At 33.3% G+C, this 16,626-nt stretch overlaps 1 protein-coding gene and 1 long non-coding RNA gene across 8 annotated transcripts in view; both read right to left on the bottom strand.

The window, feature by feature from the left end:
- Positions 1-2,189: 2,189 nt before the first annotated feature.
- LOC116433119 (uncharacterized) lies at positions 2,190-4,002 on the bottom strand. The gene is made up of 4 exons (XR_004236243.2): positions 3,366-4,002; positions 2,717-2,841; positions 2,524-2,610; positions 2,190-2,433 (listed from the first exon to the last, which is right to left on the bottom strand). It is a non-coding gene; the product is annotated as an uncharacterized LOC116433119 (long non-coding RNA).
- A 2,964-nt stretch (positions 4,003-6,966) lies between these two features.
- Positions 6,967-16,626, bottom strand: part of LOC116433710 (facilitated trehalose transporter Tret1) — a 38,968-nt gene continuing 29,308 nt past the window's right edge. For 6 of the 7 annotated variants that reach the window (XM_031992641.2, XM_031992153.2, XM_031992221.2 and 3 more), the window contains 3 exons: positions 13,998-14,121; positions 10,992-11,437; positions 6,967-8,047 (listed from right to left, as the gene is read on the bottom strand). In XM_031992641.2, coding sequence (XP_031848501.1) covers positions 7,151-8,047; positions 10,992-11,437; positions 13,998-14,097 — 1,443 coding nt within the window. In that variant the 5' untranslated portion in view covers positions 14,098-14,121 and the 3' untranslated portion in view covers positions 6,967-7,150. Of the gene's footprint in view, positions 8,048-10,991; positions 11,438-13,997; positions 14,148-16,626 lie in introns of all 7 variants that reach the window. The other variant, XM_031992566.2, reaches the window with a different exon arrangement.

Here is a 16,626-nt window from a genome sequence, read left to right as displayed (position 1 = left end):
TACATATATTTTTACTAGTGCTACGCTTGGTGCTGTAAGAGACGTTCCGAAACAATATATAGTTATCCATTACAATATTGGCTGTATAAAAAACGTTATTGGGAATACAGAAGAGCTGTTTGGGCATCACTAGATCTAGGTTTACCAACAGAGAATGAAATTTCCTTGTCTGAGCAACGCAAAATGAAGTTGCAATCTCGTCGTAAGTCGGTGGAAATTAGAAGAGTTGATCACAGAAGACGATCAAAAGCAAAATCTATTAACAAACATGTTAGTTCTGATAGCGACCAGTATACAAGTAACGAAAGATTATAGCTTTTTAAATTTTAGTTGTTTTTTAACAAAATCTCGCCTAAAATTCATAAATTATCCCGTAAACTTTAAACTTGAAATATTTTGACGCGTTTTGAGGCATGATAAGATGTTTTTTTACTTTTTTAAAGTTTTATAATTTCTTACATCGTGCTGTCTGTCGGAGACAAGTACATTAATAAAATATCCGATATTGCAATATATAATATATGTATAGGAATGACAGTGTTAACGTTAAAAACTGTTTCAGACTTTACTGTATTTTCACTTGAAGTTAAAATTAAATTAGTATCTTATGAAATAGAAGGTTTGTGATTAGGTCTAATTAAAATTCGTTTAAGAAACATAGAAACAATAAACATAGTTATTTATGTGTCTCATCTTGCCTCGTATACGAATCAAATTATGAGATTGTCACATATATTTACATTTATTAATAATTCCAACTTCAAATCAAGAAACGGACTTGGTTTGTAAAATGTTAAAGCCTTCATGCATTTTTCCATGCTTCATACCTTGCCATTTCATCCGATTAATAAACCTAAAACTTTCTTAGTCTTTCCTAATTTTGTTAGCTTTAGCTTTTTTCTTACATCTTCTTCCCCTCTTTTTATTTATGAATTTCCAAATCTCTTTCTCCATTCTGATTGCATTATTCGTGCACGCGCTCTTCGCGGACATTTTCTTACCCTGTCCCAAAGAAAAACCGATCTCACGCTTCCTGCGGGAGATTCCTCTTCAGAAATGTCTGCAGAATCCAATGGCGCATAGCAAATTCGTGCTAGCCAACCCACTTTTCATAGAAATGTAACAGAAGTGCGTACAAATTACACGCATCTACCCTTGTTAAACTTTGATCATCATTTACAAGCATTTAATGATATGCAATATTCAAAATTTGTATAGCTACGTGTTCGGGCAAGTCTCTTTTATTTTCTGCGACAAATTTTAACTGCCGATCGTTTTTAGTTTTCACGTAACACTTGGTTTTCTGAAAAATTCGACCGTTTTTACAGAAACCCAATTTTCTCGAAAACTCGACGTGACCCAGCAGTTTGGTTTTCGGATTCGTATTTAGGGTAAGGAACCCTACTCTAAGAATCACCTAGTGGTTATTGTAAAAAGTAAAATAGGTTAAAATTTGTTCCACAGTGTTATCGCTTAAGATCATCCATACAATTGTATCTTCTATCTCCAATCGCTCCTTCTTTCTTTTCACACGTATTCATTTTCACTTGCACCTACTAATCGCTGCATTCTCACGGCTCAGTCGTTCAGTCCCAAACACTTTTCCTTCGCACTCTTCCAGCCATTCAAAATCTTCTAAACACAGGTCATCCTATTTCCCAAACATACCAGCGCACAGTCTGACGGATTGTCAATCTAACTGGACTAAAGTCATTTTTATGACTATTATAGAATCATTCAGTTTTTACTTAATGTTACATTATATTTTACAAAGTTAATACATTAATTTTACGAAGACTTATAGCCTTGGTAGCTACCTAAAGTTGACCGTTTTGTGGATCTGTTTTATAAGGTAATGTAACCTTAATTTGTGGATTGGAAAGAACCTCATGCTCCAAAGTTTATTGGTAAGATATCTCTATATTTTACGTTGGATATTTTTCCCTAAGGTGTGTACATGAAGATGCAATACAACAAAATTTTCTTACTTTATGTTAAATATGTTTTTTAATACCTTAATTTTATAGGACAATTTTACAAATTGTGTCGATGTATTATAATTTCGAGTAGATACGTACAATTCTGTTAATGCCTGTTAGTAATTTGGCTTATAAGAGTATATTTGAAGGTTCATTCCCTACAAAATATAACAATTTTCAGTATATATGAAGGGATTTCAAGTGATTGGAAGTGGTATCTACTATTTATTGATACTAATAAAACTCAAACGCTATTTTTACAATGCTCACTCATTTTCGAAACTCTTCGCTCACGACCCTACGGCGTCTCTTTTTATACTATTTTTTGCCTATTCACAATATTTCACAATATTCATGGAGTCGCGTTTTTTTTTGGTTCACGGTCGCTGTCTTCAGAGTTCGTTGCTCCGTATTAATGTTTTCAGTCGGCCATTGACACCCTACATGTGTTTACCTGAAAAATTTAATAACGAAGAAAAATTCGTACAACATTTCCAAAACATATAGAAAGTGTTACGAGAGATTTCAAGAGTAAAACACGTACTCGAAAAATGCCTAACTTTTAGGATAGCTCAACACTTTTCGAATACTCCAAAGATAAAAAATGATCAGGACATTATTCTTCACAATGCTGAGTTATCTCAAACAGAAAAAATTTTACAGTTTAGATAAAATTTTTAAAATGAACTTTTAGCCGGCCATGTCCGGCAAATATCCTCTGTGCATCAGACAATCACCATTCAGCTGTGGAAGATCATCGGACGCCATGGTGTGCCGAGAGAAACCTGGTAGGGATATCTAGTGGGGCTGATGACGTTGCAGTTATGAAGAGGCCGCCAATGTTGCAATTGTCCAATGTTCACTGTAATACATTTCAGTCTTTACTTCAATAGATGACAACACCAAAAATTGATGATACAACAATTAAAATTGAAAGATGTGAAGGTAATTCACAGTACAGTCGCGACATGGCTTTCAAACCTTTTCCCATCATTGCTTGGCAATGTCAGAAAATTCACAGAAAGAAGAATAATACAATACAGGAAGCGATAGTCAATCTAGTTCTCAATCGAGAATTTCAATCCATGATTTCCAGATGAATAGATTATAACTTCTCGTAAAGTAATTTAACGAGTAACTTAAGTTTAGTCGTTGCGTGAGGTTCGTTCATCTTTGAACACCTATTTTCGATGAAAACCGACATTCGGAGGTGCAACCAATAACAAAAAGTCATTTTGACTTCACTAATAGAAAAATTCTGCATGTTTTGAAGTTCCTAGAAGTCGTCACAAACGTCCTTTTGTTGATTGACCAATCTACGTTATCTCCAACGTGCCGCATTACACTTAATGAATCACTGTTTTCGAGCATCTTCTGCTCAGCTACCTTTGTATCCTGAGTCACAACGATCAGTGTTCACCTCTAACAAATGGTCAGCTTCATCCTTTCCCTTCCACATTTCCACATAAACTTATCACTCCACATAAACATTGTACATTCTTGTATAAACGAATATACAACAACAACGTAACAACGAACATAAAAATTGGATCAAAATCAATTTCAACAATTTTATCTAAGCTGTAAAAGTTTCGACATCTGAGATAGTTGAAGTCGAGATAGTTTTTTATGATTATATTGATTATATTACGATTATATACGACTTGATGAGTTCCGGCCTTCTTTCAAACGATATACTTGGTAAAGATTTGTTTTTTCAGTGTCAAAATGATTGGCGTAGAATTCATCCGAATTGACATTTGACCGCCAAATTTTATAGAAGTAAAAAATTTATATACTGTTACTTTCTAGAAGAATTCGATGATATTTAAAAGAAAATACTGTTCAGTTAAAAGTGGTCTAGTAAAGATTAGTGCCCAAATATTTTCTGTATGTTTGAAAACATGAACAAACTTAGAATGTTATGATGAATAAAAGTTTTCCTCATAAAAGACGTTCACCAGCTTAACAAATTAAAAACTGTTGGCGATTACTGGACCACATATATGAATGGGGATACTATATCAAGAAAGTCTTAGACGCAGACCAGTATGAATGCACTTGTGACCTCTGATGAAGCTACTTATATAATTGCAATGATGGCGAAACATTGAGATAATTTCCTACAGGGCACGGCTTACACTCGAAAAGTTCAATTCACCGTGAAAAATCTGTACTTATAAAAGTTATTCGGTTTAAAGAGGATTATAGTGTGATAGTAATCATTCTTTCGTGACTATTAAGATCACTTTAAGTCTTTAAATGCTGAAATGAATGTTTGATTTTGCGATGTTATAGTTGACTTTAACACGAATTTCATCACCCGCTGCATTATGACTTTGAGTCTACAAATAATGTTAAAGTATATAGTTTTGTCCAGTTTTTTTGTTAGAAAAAGTCCATTGTGTGTCCTAATGTCGCGAAAATTTCTTCGATGCCGATAGTAATTAAAAAAAAATGTCCGTTCTCTGACATTCTACTGTTACAATCATATCGCGAATTCCTGCTATTGTTTACAACCACCGACTGATTCTAAGTTTCTGTCCTAGTTAAAATGCGAAGATAACAATAAGTGAATTCTTATTGACTGAAGATAATTAATTTTCCTACTTTAGAATTATATTGGAAGAAATAGTCAATATATTACTACTTATTTCGACACAGTTCACTAGCTGAGTTAACTATTGCTAATTATTATTGAGAAATATGTATAATCCAGAAGTTGTAATTGTTGTTGACATATCCGTGTACCCCTTTCGTAGTAGACTGTTTTTTCATCAATTCAATAAACATAGAATTCATAAATATAACGTCGAAATTAATAGACTATGTACAATGAAGAAATATCTATACAATATTTGTTCATGTAAAATGTGTAATGGGTAAGAAAAAATGATTTTTGATTTGCATACATCGAGTATTACAGGAAGGCAGTTATTTGATTCAGTATGGACTGAAAAAAAATGTATTACAACGAACAATTATTATAGTTGTATTCCATTTGTAAAATGTGTAACAGCTAGAAAAGTGCGATTTATCTAGCACATTACGTAAAAATATAAGGTATGTATCGATAATAATAAGAAATAAAAAACTGTAAATCGATGAACTCATTCCTCCGTAAGGAGATAACATTATCTACTATTTTAAAATAGTATGACAAATCTAATATATCGATATATTATATCTAAAAATGTGAACGTATGAACACTTACTTAAAACCAGAAATGATACTTACAAAAAGCAAACAAAAAGGGGTGTAGATACCTCAGATCACTCTTTAAGTTATAATACACATATTCATACAGTTATACGAAAAATAATAAGGTGGCTTACTTCCCTGTAAACGTCGCAAAAATTATCAATTTTCATGATTTCTCTTTTAATAACGATTTGAATAACGCTTTTAATCTTTTGTATCTTATTTAATTATCTTTTGGTAATATATAATAATTTTTTGTATAGTGTTATTGTAACTAGTATAACATTTGTATATTTAGTTCATTATAGCTTTTTTATGAAAAAATTATTGAAGAAAAAAGAAATTCTGGAAATTTGTACTTTAAACATTGGCCATTTTGATAATTATTAATATAAATTATTTATTTTAGTTTGGACAATAACGATAAGCGTACCGATTAAGAATATTTTTGATTTTTTGTTTCTTACTTTGAATACTCCAATTATCTGCACCAGTAAGAAAAAAAGAATTAACACTGTACAAAAAATTAATATGTATTACTAAATAGTAACTAAATAAGGTAAGAAGAAAATTGAAAGTGATAAATCGAACCGTTATTTTAGAAAAATTTATTCACAGGGAAGTATCCCATTAATCTATCTTGAAGAAATAGGTACCTATAGATTTATTCCTTACCGCTGTGATAAATTCAACCATTATACGTAATAAATTGCTTCAGATAACGCAATTTCAATCTTATAATGTTAGGAGGAAATATTGAATCTCCGTTTGTTAAACACATTGAATGAAAAAAGGAAGAAAATATGGCTTCTGGATCACAAACAGCACATGATCTATTCAAAATTGAGATAAGTTCGGATGAAAAAGAGAAGGAATTGTACGCGATATTAGTTGGATTTTTGAAATGGCAGATTTAATGAATTCTATAATAAGCTCTTTTACATTGTATGATTGTTTTAAAACGCAGCATCTAAATTAGTTAAATACAGTGAATATACTTTCTGCAAATACTACCAAGTATTTACATATGAAAATGTCTGCCGCCATCGCCAAATTATCCTTGATGTTATATCGAAAATCGTAAACCTGGCGAGCATCGTGGCCCTGGGTTTCTTTGTTTACGAAAGCTACCTAACTTTTTCTTAGTTGTGTTATACACCTTAAAACTGGGTTAAGAGGGAAACTTAAAATTACAGGGTATTGTTCAACTGAGAAAAAAACGTCCCACGAGCTAATAAGTCAAGGAGGCAAAGGAATTCCATACATGGTTGTTCTTGACTGCACAGCAATAACACAGGACGCAAGCGAGACGGCCAAAGATCAAAATTCGTAGTACCGCCAACTCCGTTCGTAATTTTTTTACGCAGAAGTAATTATCTGGATTGTCATTGCCAATGCTTGCTTAAATCTATCGTCTTAAGATTCACAATCTTTAAAAGTCCATAATAAAAGAGTTTCCAAATTTCTCCATGGCCTGAAGTTTATCTCAATTCGCTACACGAAAATTTCGAACGCAGTATATTTTCTTTATGAACGATAAAATAATTGACTCGAAGCCTTTGATTTAACTTTTAAGTTTCGATTTAAACATTAGATTAGGTAAATACACCTCTCTATTTCCAGCTGTAACTTCAACAATTGTTTAAATCTCGGTATATCAATTTCGTACATTATTCTGTACGAACATATACGTATATTTAAATCTGATTTTTTTAAACCGACAAAATGGTGTACCTCTTCAATAACGTTTACAGAGACCTCATCATATCAAGAAAATCAAATATATTTAAATTATATAATATGTCATAGTTTATTATTATTCCATTACATAATGTTGCTGCTTACAATTATATCACATACAACGTATCTTTCTGATTCACATTCGAAATCATAATGTAGTCCAACTGTCTTTACGGTGTCAGTTTATCGCTGAATGATCAATGAACTATTATCTCGAATAAAGAATCGTTCAAGCAACCTCCTTTGGCTCATTTTGTTTCTCTTCCGTCTTATTAGATCCTTGCAACATGTGTTGAATTTCCGCGAATGTTTTACGTGATGTTTCTGGCATTTTAAAGACTGCAATAGTGGCTATTATTACTTCGATGAGAGCGAAAATATAGAAGATTGTTTTTAATCCCCAAGCTGTAACTATAGGTTCAAAAGTCTTCGATACAATCACGCTAAGTATAGCTCCGAAAGTATTCAGGACAGAACCCGCCCAAATTTTAATGTTCATAGGAAAAATTTCTGAGCTAACTACTGCCGGAATAGGGACTAAACCGAAACTCGTAGCAGTGTTAAAAACTACAACTGCCACTATCGGTACAATGGCGTAGCTCTTAGTGTTGAATTTTTTTTCTTGGAGAAGGAAATACGTTCCCAGAACGCCTACGGATAAAGCAGCGATGTACGCTGATATTAAGAAAAGTGGTTTTCTACCAATTCTGTCAATAGTGAAGGTAGCTGCCAGGCCTGCAACTAAGTTTATTACACCTAATATAATTAAAATCATATTGGTGTCCAACGGGAAATGTATTTGATCAACTATAATTCCGATATACGACTGTACAGCTATCGTTCCAGAACATTGTTGACCGGCCAACAATAACAGTGCAAGCAGAAATGATTGCCTGTGCACCTTATCAGTGAACAGTATTTTCATACTTCCGCCTTTTTCCATTTCTGTAAACTCGTTCATCTTCTCTAGCGTCTCCTTATTGTCTCTTGAACGCCTTAGCCATATTAAAGAAATCTCGGCATCTTTCTCTTTATTTTTCTTCAAATAGTAATAAGGTGACTCTGGTAGCCATGGAAATAAGAGAAGTAAGATAGCCGATGGTACCAAACAGATAAGTGCTAGTATCTGAAACAGATAATGAAGAATTTTAGAATACACTATATAATGGTTATTCAAAGAGGGTAAAATTTCAAACAAATAATGATGGATTAATCAATATGGATGTTCAAAAGTTTGGACATTATTTTTTGTTGATGGTTTGTCGGTAATGATAGTACTCGGCGGACAGTCCGTCGCGCCACCTGTGGCCAGTGGGACAAGAGAATGATCGGTTGAGCAACCGTGACGCTTCAGTTTCGACAAATTTCCCTAGTAATTCAACCTTGAAATACGCTGAAGCGAGTGAAACGCCAATACAGTCCCATAAAAATGCATGGGACAGTAAAGGAAGGTAGCGGTGCAATGACTGCGTTCTCAACTGTGAATTCACGGCTCGATCGATAAACAATGTCGTTCACATTTTCAGACCGGAAACTCATCCTGTGACAAACAAGAACTCTGGATATTGCGTTCCGTTACTCTCTCATGACAATCGTACTGTTCGTCGGCTATCACACCACTACCCGCGAATCAGCAGTTTTTGATGCTGATATCTTGATAACGGCTTATGCAAAAAATTTCATTTCTATGATTTGGAAACGACTGAATGATAGGCTTCTATTTAAGAATTCTAACGTGACCTTACCGGGACTCTTCAAGGTCAGGTGAGGGTCAAGTACCTCCCACCGTGATACGGTAGTATTCCATACTTTGTAGCTGTTGTTCGACAGATTTGTTCGTATCACTGTTATTTTCCGAGGTTTGATTCAGTCCCTATACATTCCCTTCTAAATAAAACCTATTTTTATCTCGACAATTACAGAGCTTTGGATACGTGTTTACTGGTTCTTTTTTACTCAGTTTAGTGAGTTTTATACGCCCTATCATTTATGCGCAATAATTTAGAAATACCCTGTATATAGAGCGAAACCTAACCCACCTACAGTACAGCTCCCACGTTTATAGCAGCGACCTTATATCGGTTTAAAGGTGCACAGGGGCGTGGGGAGACGTCCACTTGCGGCGTTCAGCCTGGTACCTATGTATGTATATAGTTACGGGGGCTCGGTTTCGGCACGTCCTTGTTATTGGCTGAGTGACGAGTCGAAGTGGAGCGTGCGGACGATTCTCTTTTGCACCATTGGTTGCTACTATAAACGTGCACTTTTGAACCATTGGTTGCTACTATAAACGTAGGAACTACATTGTATTTATAAACTAATACAGCAACATTCGCTTTTCAGCATGTAAATATAAAGGAAGTTATTTTAAACTAATCTCTAACAGCTGTTTACAACTGCAACCTATAGATTCTAATTATTTTCACCGCCTAAGTTACATGCCACTATAATTGAATGTTCTATTATAAAGTTAAGTTGTGCTACAATATATTTCTTTCTGATTCCTATAGTCATTCCAAGGGTAATAGTAGCACAAATGGCGTACCTCGCCTATTTTCATGAGATTAATAAATATTGTTAAAAATGCATATTTTGAACAACTTTTTCCTTTGATAAAACTATTGCCATTTCTTATTTTCCGAAATAAACGTGAAAAAGTTTCGCTACCGCTATATTGAATTCTACAGTACGTGAGCACGCCGGTAACCAGAAAAAAGCGGTGAGGAAAAAAGCGCATACGAAAAATACACACATGTTTGAAGACGAACAGGAAAAAGCGCATAATGTAAAATACGTGCAGTGCATAATCCATACGTGTAAGAAAGTATTAACGACTACTGTTGCTGTGCATCCAGAAGAGATTTATTGATATAATAAAGATTGGTATAAGCAGAGCCAATTATATATAGTTTACATAATTTACAATTATACAATTCATATAGTATGTAGGGGTTATGGATTGCGCGTACTTCACATTGTGCGATTCTTTCCATGTACGCTTTTTCAATATGCTCTTTTCGCTATATGCGCTTTTTCCTCTGCATTTTTTGCATATAACTACTCTCTCACAGGTGTGCTCGTGTATACGAAATTCAGTACAGTGGTAGCAAAAGTTTTTCGCGATAATTTCGGAAACGAAATGAGAGCGACATTTTTATCAAAGGAGAAAGTTGTTCAACATATGCATTTCTATCAACACTTGTCAATTTTAAGAAAATCGGTGAGGTACTCCACATGCGCTGCTTTTACCATAATTCGTTTAGCTTCTAAATTGTTTTTGAAGTTTGTATAAAACAGTAAGGGACCGTGGTATCCATTATCGTCGACTAGTAGGACCTCGTATCGATTAGTCAGTATCTTCTGGAGTAATGAGTGCAACGACTACGTTCTGCTACGGTGCAAAATGACAAAATGCGATGCACTTTGTTCACGGAAATAAATCGATGATTCGATCGATAAACAATATCATTCGCATATTTCCAAAGTATATCGTAAGTCATGACGTTTCATTTAAATAAAAATAAGGAGAAATGACTAAGGTTCGTAAAAGGGAGGAATTAATTCAGCGATTAAGATTCAGAAACACAAGGAAGTTGAATATTTCCAAATGGGATAGCTATAAATTAATTTTAAAAACTTAGAAGAAAACAGTATTTTACCACATAACTTATCACTAGTGTTCTAAATTAATAGAATTTCATATGAATTTCAAAATTCAATTTTGCGTAAAAATGTTTCGTCTGATCCAAAATTGTATCTTCGATTCTAACACTGGCTAGTGGCAAACAACGATGTTTGAAACACTTAAAGATGTACTGGATTGTGTGTAGGGAGGGAACCTCTATTTCTATAACAACGTAATAAATATGGCCAATATTCTAATTTTGATCTGATTCGCCTCCTGATCCAATTCTCTATGATTCACCCAATTGTAATGTTTGAAATTTTGTAGCGATATTAGTGTTAAAGAGAATTGGGTTTCATTTATTGTAAACCATGATCATACAGCTAGCTGTTGTTCGGCAAAGGTTCCTTGCTTTTACTGCTTTTACTGTTTATATAAAAATTACCTTTCCGCTAACCAGTGGACCAATTCCATACATGGTTATATATCCTAAATTGAGTAGCAGACCCATCATCACGCTGGATGCTCCTCTGATTCTAGGTTCCACGATTTCGCTAATGTACTGTGGAACTACAGTAAAAAGAGCTCCAATCAGAAGTCCGGATATGAGTCTTGCTACAAGGAGGAGCGTCCAATTCTTGGCGATATAAACGAGTGCCCAACTGACAATGGGAGGTATACATGTCAGAATAAGGAACCATTTTCTGCCAATGTAGTCAGCCAGAAGTGAAGGTGTAATTGCTCCAAAACAACTTCCTATTAGCAATGCACTGACAACCCATGACCTTTGTTCTTCAGTTATCGATATGCCTGGGAAATACTTTTCAAAGTGAAGAAAACTGATCGCTGACCAAGAATAGCACAATCCAGCTGTGAATAGTGCTAGAGAAACTGAAAAGAGACGTATTACATATAAGTTTCTTAGTTAAATAACAAGGGTGGCGATGGAACATTAAAGTAAGCAGCATTTTAACGTCTAAACACCCGGCAATTCCGGGATATGAAATATACCAAATACCGGATGTTTTATGGAATCGTATAGTAAAAATTCATTCTGTTTTGTTACATTGAAAATAGATCCAGTTAAAAAGTAACATATACATATATATATATATGTGCGCGTGTGTGTGTATAATTATATTTATAGTGAAAAATATGTGAATCGGGAATAATATAGACGAGAATATAAAAAACCAACAAATAACTATGTTTATTAACAAGAAAACAAGAAACTATATATACTAACGACGTACAACTAAAACGACACAGACACTCTTTCGGACATTCGCACTCAAAAATCATTCTCTCACCTAGAATCATTCTTCTCACTCGCACTCTCAGCAAACTCTCAAACAGGCCCATTCAAGACCTAACTGGAAACCTTGGGTCTGCGGCGTTGTGCAGGCCACGTTTCCTCGATCGTTAGGCTTCCCTCTTGTATGGCCCTTCGCCAACACTCATTCACGCATTCACGCATTCACTGTTCTGAAAAATATTTTAATACTACGCTGATAAATTCTAAATACCATATATATTTTGTCGAAAAAATATATTAGTTTTTAATTTTGACCGGCTAATAGATCAAATCGGTCACTGTGCGTCGTGTGAAAATGGCCTTATATTTCGTGACGTTTTAATTTGTCGGTACTTGGAATAGATAAAGATTAAAACATTCCTATTAACGAGATGCTATATTGTATATCTCATAGTTTTTGTTATCAATATCTGCTGTTCCTTATCTACGAAAAACATTGATATTCCGTTTTATCCATCCGTCCCGTTTTACTTTATTCTTCCGCACCGCATACGTAGAGAAAAGTGGAGCGAGATGTGAATGTTAAGAAAAAATTGCTGTGTAATTTTATGTATATTGATTTCGTGCCTTTATCTTACTAAAAATCTTGTCTATGGTACCGTTTATATTACTATGCTTATTTTCGGTTTTTCAAGGCGTATAAAAAGTAAATGTAAAGAACTTTATAGCGTGATTTTACACTTTTATAATCGACAAAGACTTTTACAAATAGATTGGTATAACATTGACCTTGATCTTAAAATTCAAGGTCAAATTTTGTTGTTATTCTCATCGTATTCTATTCATCGTGAAGGTAAATAGTCCGAAAGGGACCATGGGTCGGAAATGAATAGTTTGCTTGCAAATCGCTGTTATGGTTTTCATAGGAGAGTAAAGGTTACCAGACTAGACATCATAGGACTTCGTCAATGAGAAAATGTGAACCACATTGTTTATCGATCTCCATTCGTTTATCGGTGTCCATTCATATCAATGGACAAATCTTTACGCTCCCAAATAATTTTCAACAACAGCAATTTGATATCGATAACAAAAATTTCAATCCTTTTTCTCAAGTTCAGAATGAATTTTACGGCTACATATTCCCTTACATTCTTTTTTCATCACATCGAAAATGTATAATTACTGTCTGATGGCCGCGACATCTTAATCCGTAACATTCTGTACGTATCTGTAGTCTGGAATATTTATGCAACCCGAAAAGCAATTATATATGTGGCAAAAAATGAAAATGGAAGGTCAGATGTCCTCATTTTGCAATTTTTACTCCAAGATTTTGCGATCGAAATGCAAAAGGAAATAAAGCAGTTTGCGAGTATTACATACGTAGGCGTATGTATACAATACTACAAGGTGCTGATATTTATATATTACTCGAGGAAGCAAACATATGAATAAGAATATTCTTAAAATTGTTCACGACACGCAATAAAGATTATTCATAATGATTATTAATAAAAAAGTTGATATAAACATACGTCCTATTCGACTTTACGTTCAAGTTATAAAGTTTGTATTTAATTCCATCCATCTGTTTACTAATAGATCTCAATGTCTGTGTTGAGGCTCGCGGTGGATTATTTAAAATCCAAATGGATCAATTTAATGAAAAAATGATCAGTGAAAATTAACATGTAAATTACACTATTTCCGACATTCGATAAGTTCACATGATTCTTACTGCAATTCGTTTGAAAGGTTTGGTTTCGCGCCTTGAAGTAGCCCTAGCAATTTCATTTGAGAAATCACGTTTCTTGTGTGAGGCGAATCGCTAAGTATATCCTTGAAAATATCCACTGCTACGCACAACTTTATTATACACAAGGTGTTCAGGAAAAGAACGTTGCAATATTTATATGCCACATAGAACACATTGTATCGGATAAAACAGCAAGAAAGATCAGGAGCAAGTATATTGTGTTAAGATTTCGACTTATGTTCGCTAAAGTTTTTTTTCACTTAGCATAGTGTGTTCTATGTTTCATATAACGATCGTAATTCTTTCTTAAATTTATATATTAAATTATATTGTATTACACTAAAAATAAAAACACAAGAAAGTTGAGTACAAACACAATATCGGTTAAAAGCGAAGAAAAGGAAAAAATATAATATCAATAAAAAAGACATATATACTTATAAAACTCGCAATTAACTGGGGGTAAATTACACCCTTTTCCTCCTTGGAAGGAATGTTCACCGATGGTTCACGGTCGATGCTTTTTATTTTTTCCATTTGGGTCGACTTTTCGATCAGTTTCTGTAAAAAAGGAATCAGTTGCACAGCTGAAAGATTAATAAATATAAGGTATTGTAAGAACAGGAATATATATTCCAATTTAATAATTATTGTAATGTAAAAAGATAAACAATTCTACTTTACAATGTGAATATTTAAATTTCATTGATTAACACTAAACGTACCGTGATCGCTCGAATGGCTGATTAAAAATTTGATTTAATGTCAATGCATTATTATGTTTGGTTGTACGTTAAATTTTCTAAAAAATAAGCTAAATAGTCAAATTTCTTTATATATATATATATATAACATATATATATAACAAAAAAATCTAACATAAGTTGAAAAAAGTGGAAAATTCATTTAATTATCCTTTTGAATTCTATAAATATTTATTTCTTTAATATTTATTAATATCAAATATTAATTTCTTCGAGTTTTAGTGCAAGTTTCATTGAAAAAAATGTATATCTCTTATTTCTACAAGCTTTTCAAATCAGGTGTTGCATATTGGGTGCCGTTACTCCATATATAAAATATCGGTACGTTTAGTATTAACGAATGAACAATGTATTTAGTTGCATAGCACGAAGTATAAGCTTAAAGCAACGAACACATCCTCTTTAGCAATAGTACGTGAGATACATACGGAATACATAGTGACAATCAGTGACGTAATTTTGCCACCTGTCAGGTGTGCATTTTACTTCTGACTGATAAAAGAAGTTGCACCTCAATTATCACGCATCACATTGAATTTACACGGAAAAAGAACGCAGTAATCACGCAGAAAGCATTTACACATGCAGTTTGACTATTCTGATCATTCGAAATAGTAAGAAAGTGTTATAAATTCAGCTGGAATTGGAAAACCCGCAAAAATATCGAAATAAAATTTGTGAATAACACATCGATGTTACGATCTGATCGATGTTATTGATCTGGCCACTACGGAGAATAATTAACCGTTGATAACATTATTATAATTCGAATAGACCAGAGATGTAACAGAGATACTTAAAAAGTTTTCAACTCTGCGTCTCATGAATAGATGATAAGTACACCCAATCGTAACACACTTTCTTACCTCAATGATGGGAAGCTAGAAAACAATTTAATCGGAAGAAAACGAACGAGTAAACACAATTAAAACAGAATACAATCAAATGCAATAGACATAAATATAGCATATTCGAAAACGATTTACGATATATACTCCAATATTGTTTATTTTTCAAATATTCAGGGAATGTCTTAAAAAGCACAGAATACAGTTTTAATATGAAATATTGCACAATTTAATATAATTCAGCTTGAATGCTGTGATTGTAATTAAAATTACACACACCTACGCAGGTTATTACTGACCTACTCGTTTGGAATAATAAAAGAGGCATAAACAGACTTACGAGGACCCGATGGATCGAATTGCATACGCGTTAACAAAATATAGAAAAGGTCACACTTATGCTTGTATGAAAATAGTTAGCATAAACAAAAATGAAATACATACCGAGTTAATACCTATTACGAATCAATACCTTAAATAGGTAAAAATCTGGAAAAGTATTTGCTCAACAACTCTCTATAATAAAGGTGCTAGGGATTTCGAAATTTTCAATTCATGCTGACTGCAAAACAAATAACGGACAGACAAGTGTTACTACAGTGAAAAAGGCGAAAGAAAAGAATGAACAGAAAATCCTTCCATTTCCATTAATTTCCATTCTGAGGAAAGCACTTGAACATTACAATTGAATGTAAAACTGCAGTTTACACCTACTTAGAAACCCAAGGTTCTATTATGGCTACACAAAATGAAAATATGACCATAAGAAATGACCTGAAATATACATAGCAGCAGATTCTAACATAAACATATGTATTAACATTAATAAAAGAGAAGTAAATAAACAATTAACTACTAGATAACTAATAGATGTGGCACTAATGAATAAAATGCAAAATTGCACACACGTACACATGCATAAAGGGTATTGTAGCACCGGATAAGAAAATATAAAATACACACCATTTAAGAATAAGTATCAATAATACTTAATAAACGTTTATATCTGTTCTGATTGCTGTAATTACGCGAATATGTATCCTAATAGTCTATTTTTAAATCCCTGCAATATAAGTGCAATATAAGTCCGTAAACCTAGTCTGTTAATCACGCCTACGATCGGCATAATACAAATATGTTCATTAAATTCGTACAGGTAATTTTGGTAACACGCCCAACAATTGCAGTTAAATGATTTTAATTTAACTTAATGCTTTCACTTACAATTAGATTCATGGAAAGCGAAGACAATAATGATCATAAAAACTGTTGAGTTTAGCTTCAATGGAAAAGACACACGGTGTAACATGTAAGAATGACTTATTTTCACGTTCTATAATGAATTTATGACAGTTGCGTTTTTATTGGAAAGCAATCATTCTGTTACATGTAACGAAATAACACTATTTTTTCCTTATTTCTTACTATTTTTTCCTTATTTCATATACGATCGG

Source organism: Nomia melanderi, chromosome 1 (assembly GCF_051020985.1).
Source record: "Nomia melanderi isolate GNS246 chromosome 1, iyNomMela1, whole genome shotgun sequence".
Taxonomy (NCBI): Eukaryota; Metazoa; Arthropoda; class Insecta; order Hymenoptera; family Halictidae; genus Nomia; species Nomia melanderi.
This window is presented reverse-complemented; position numbering and strand designations above follow the sequence as displayed.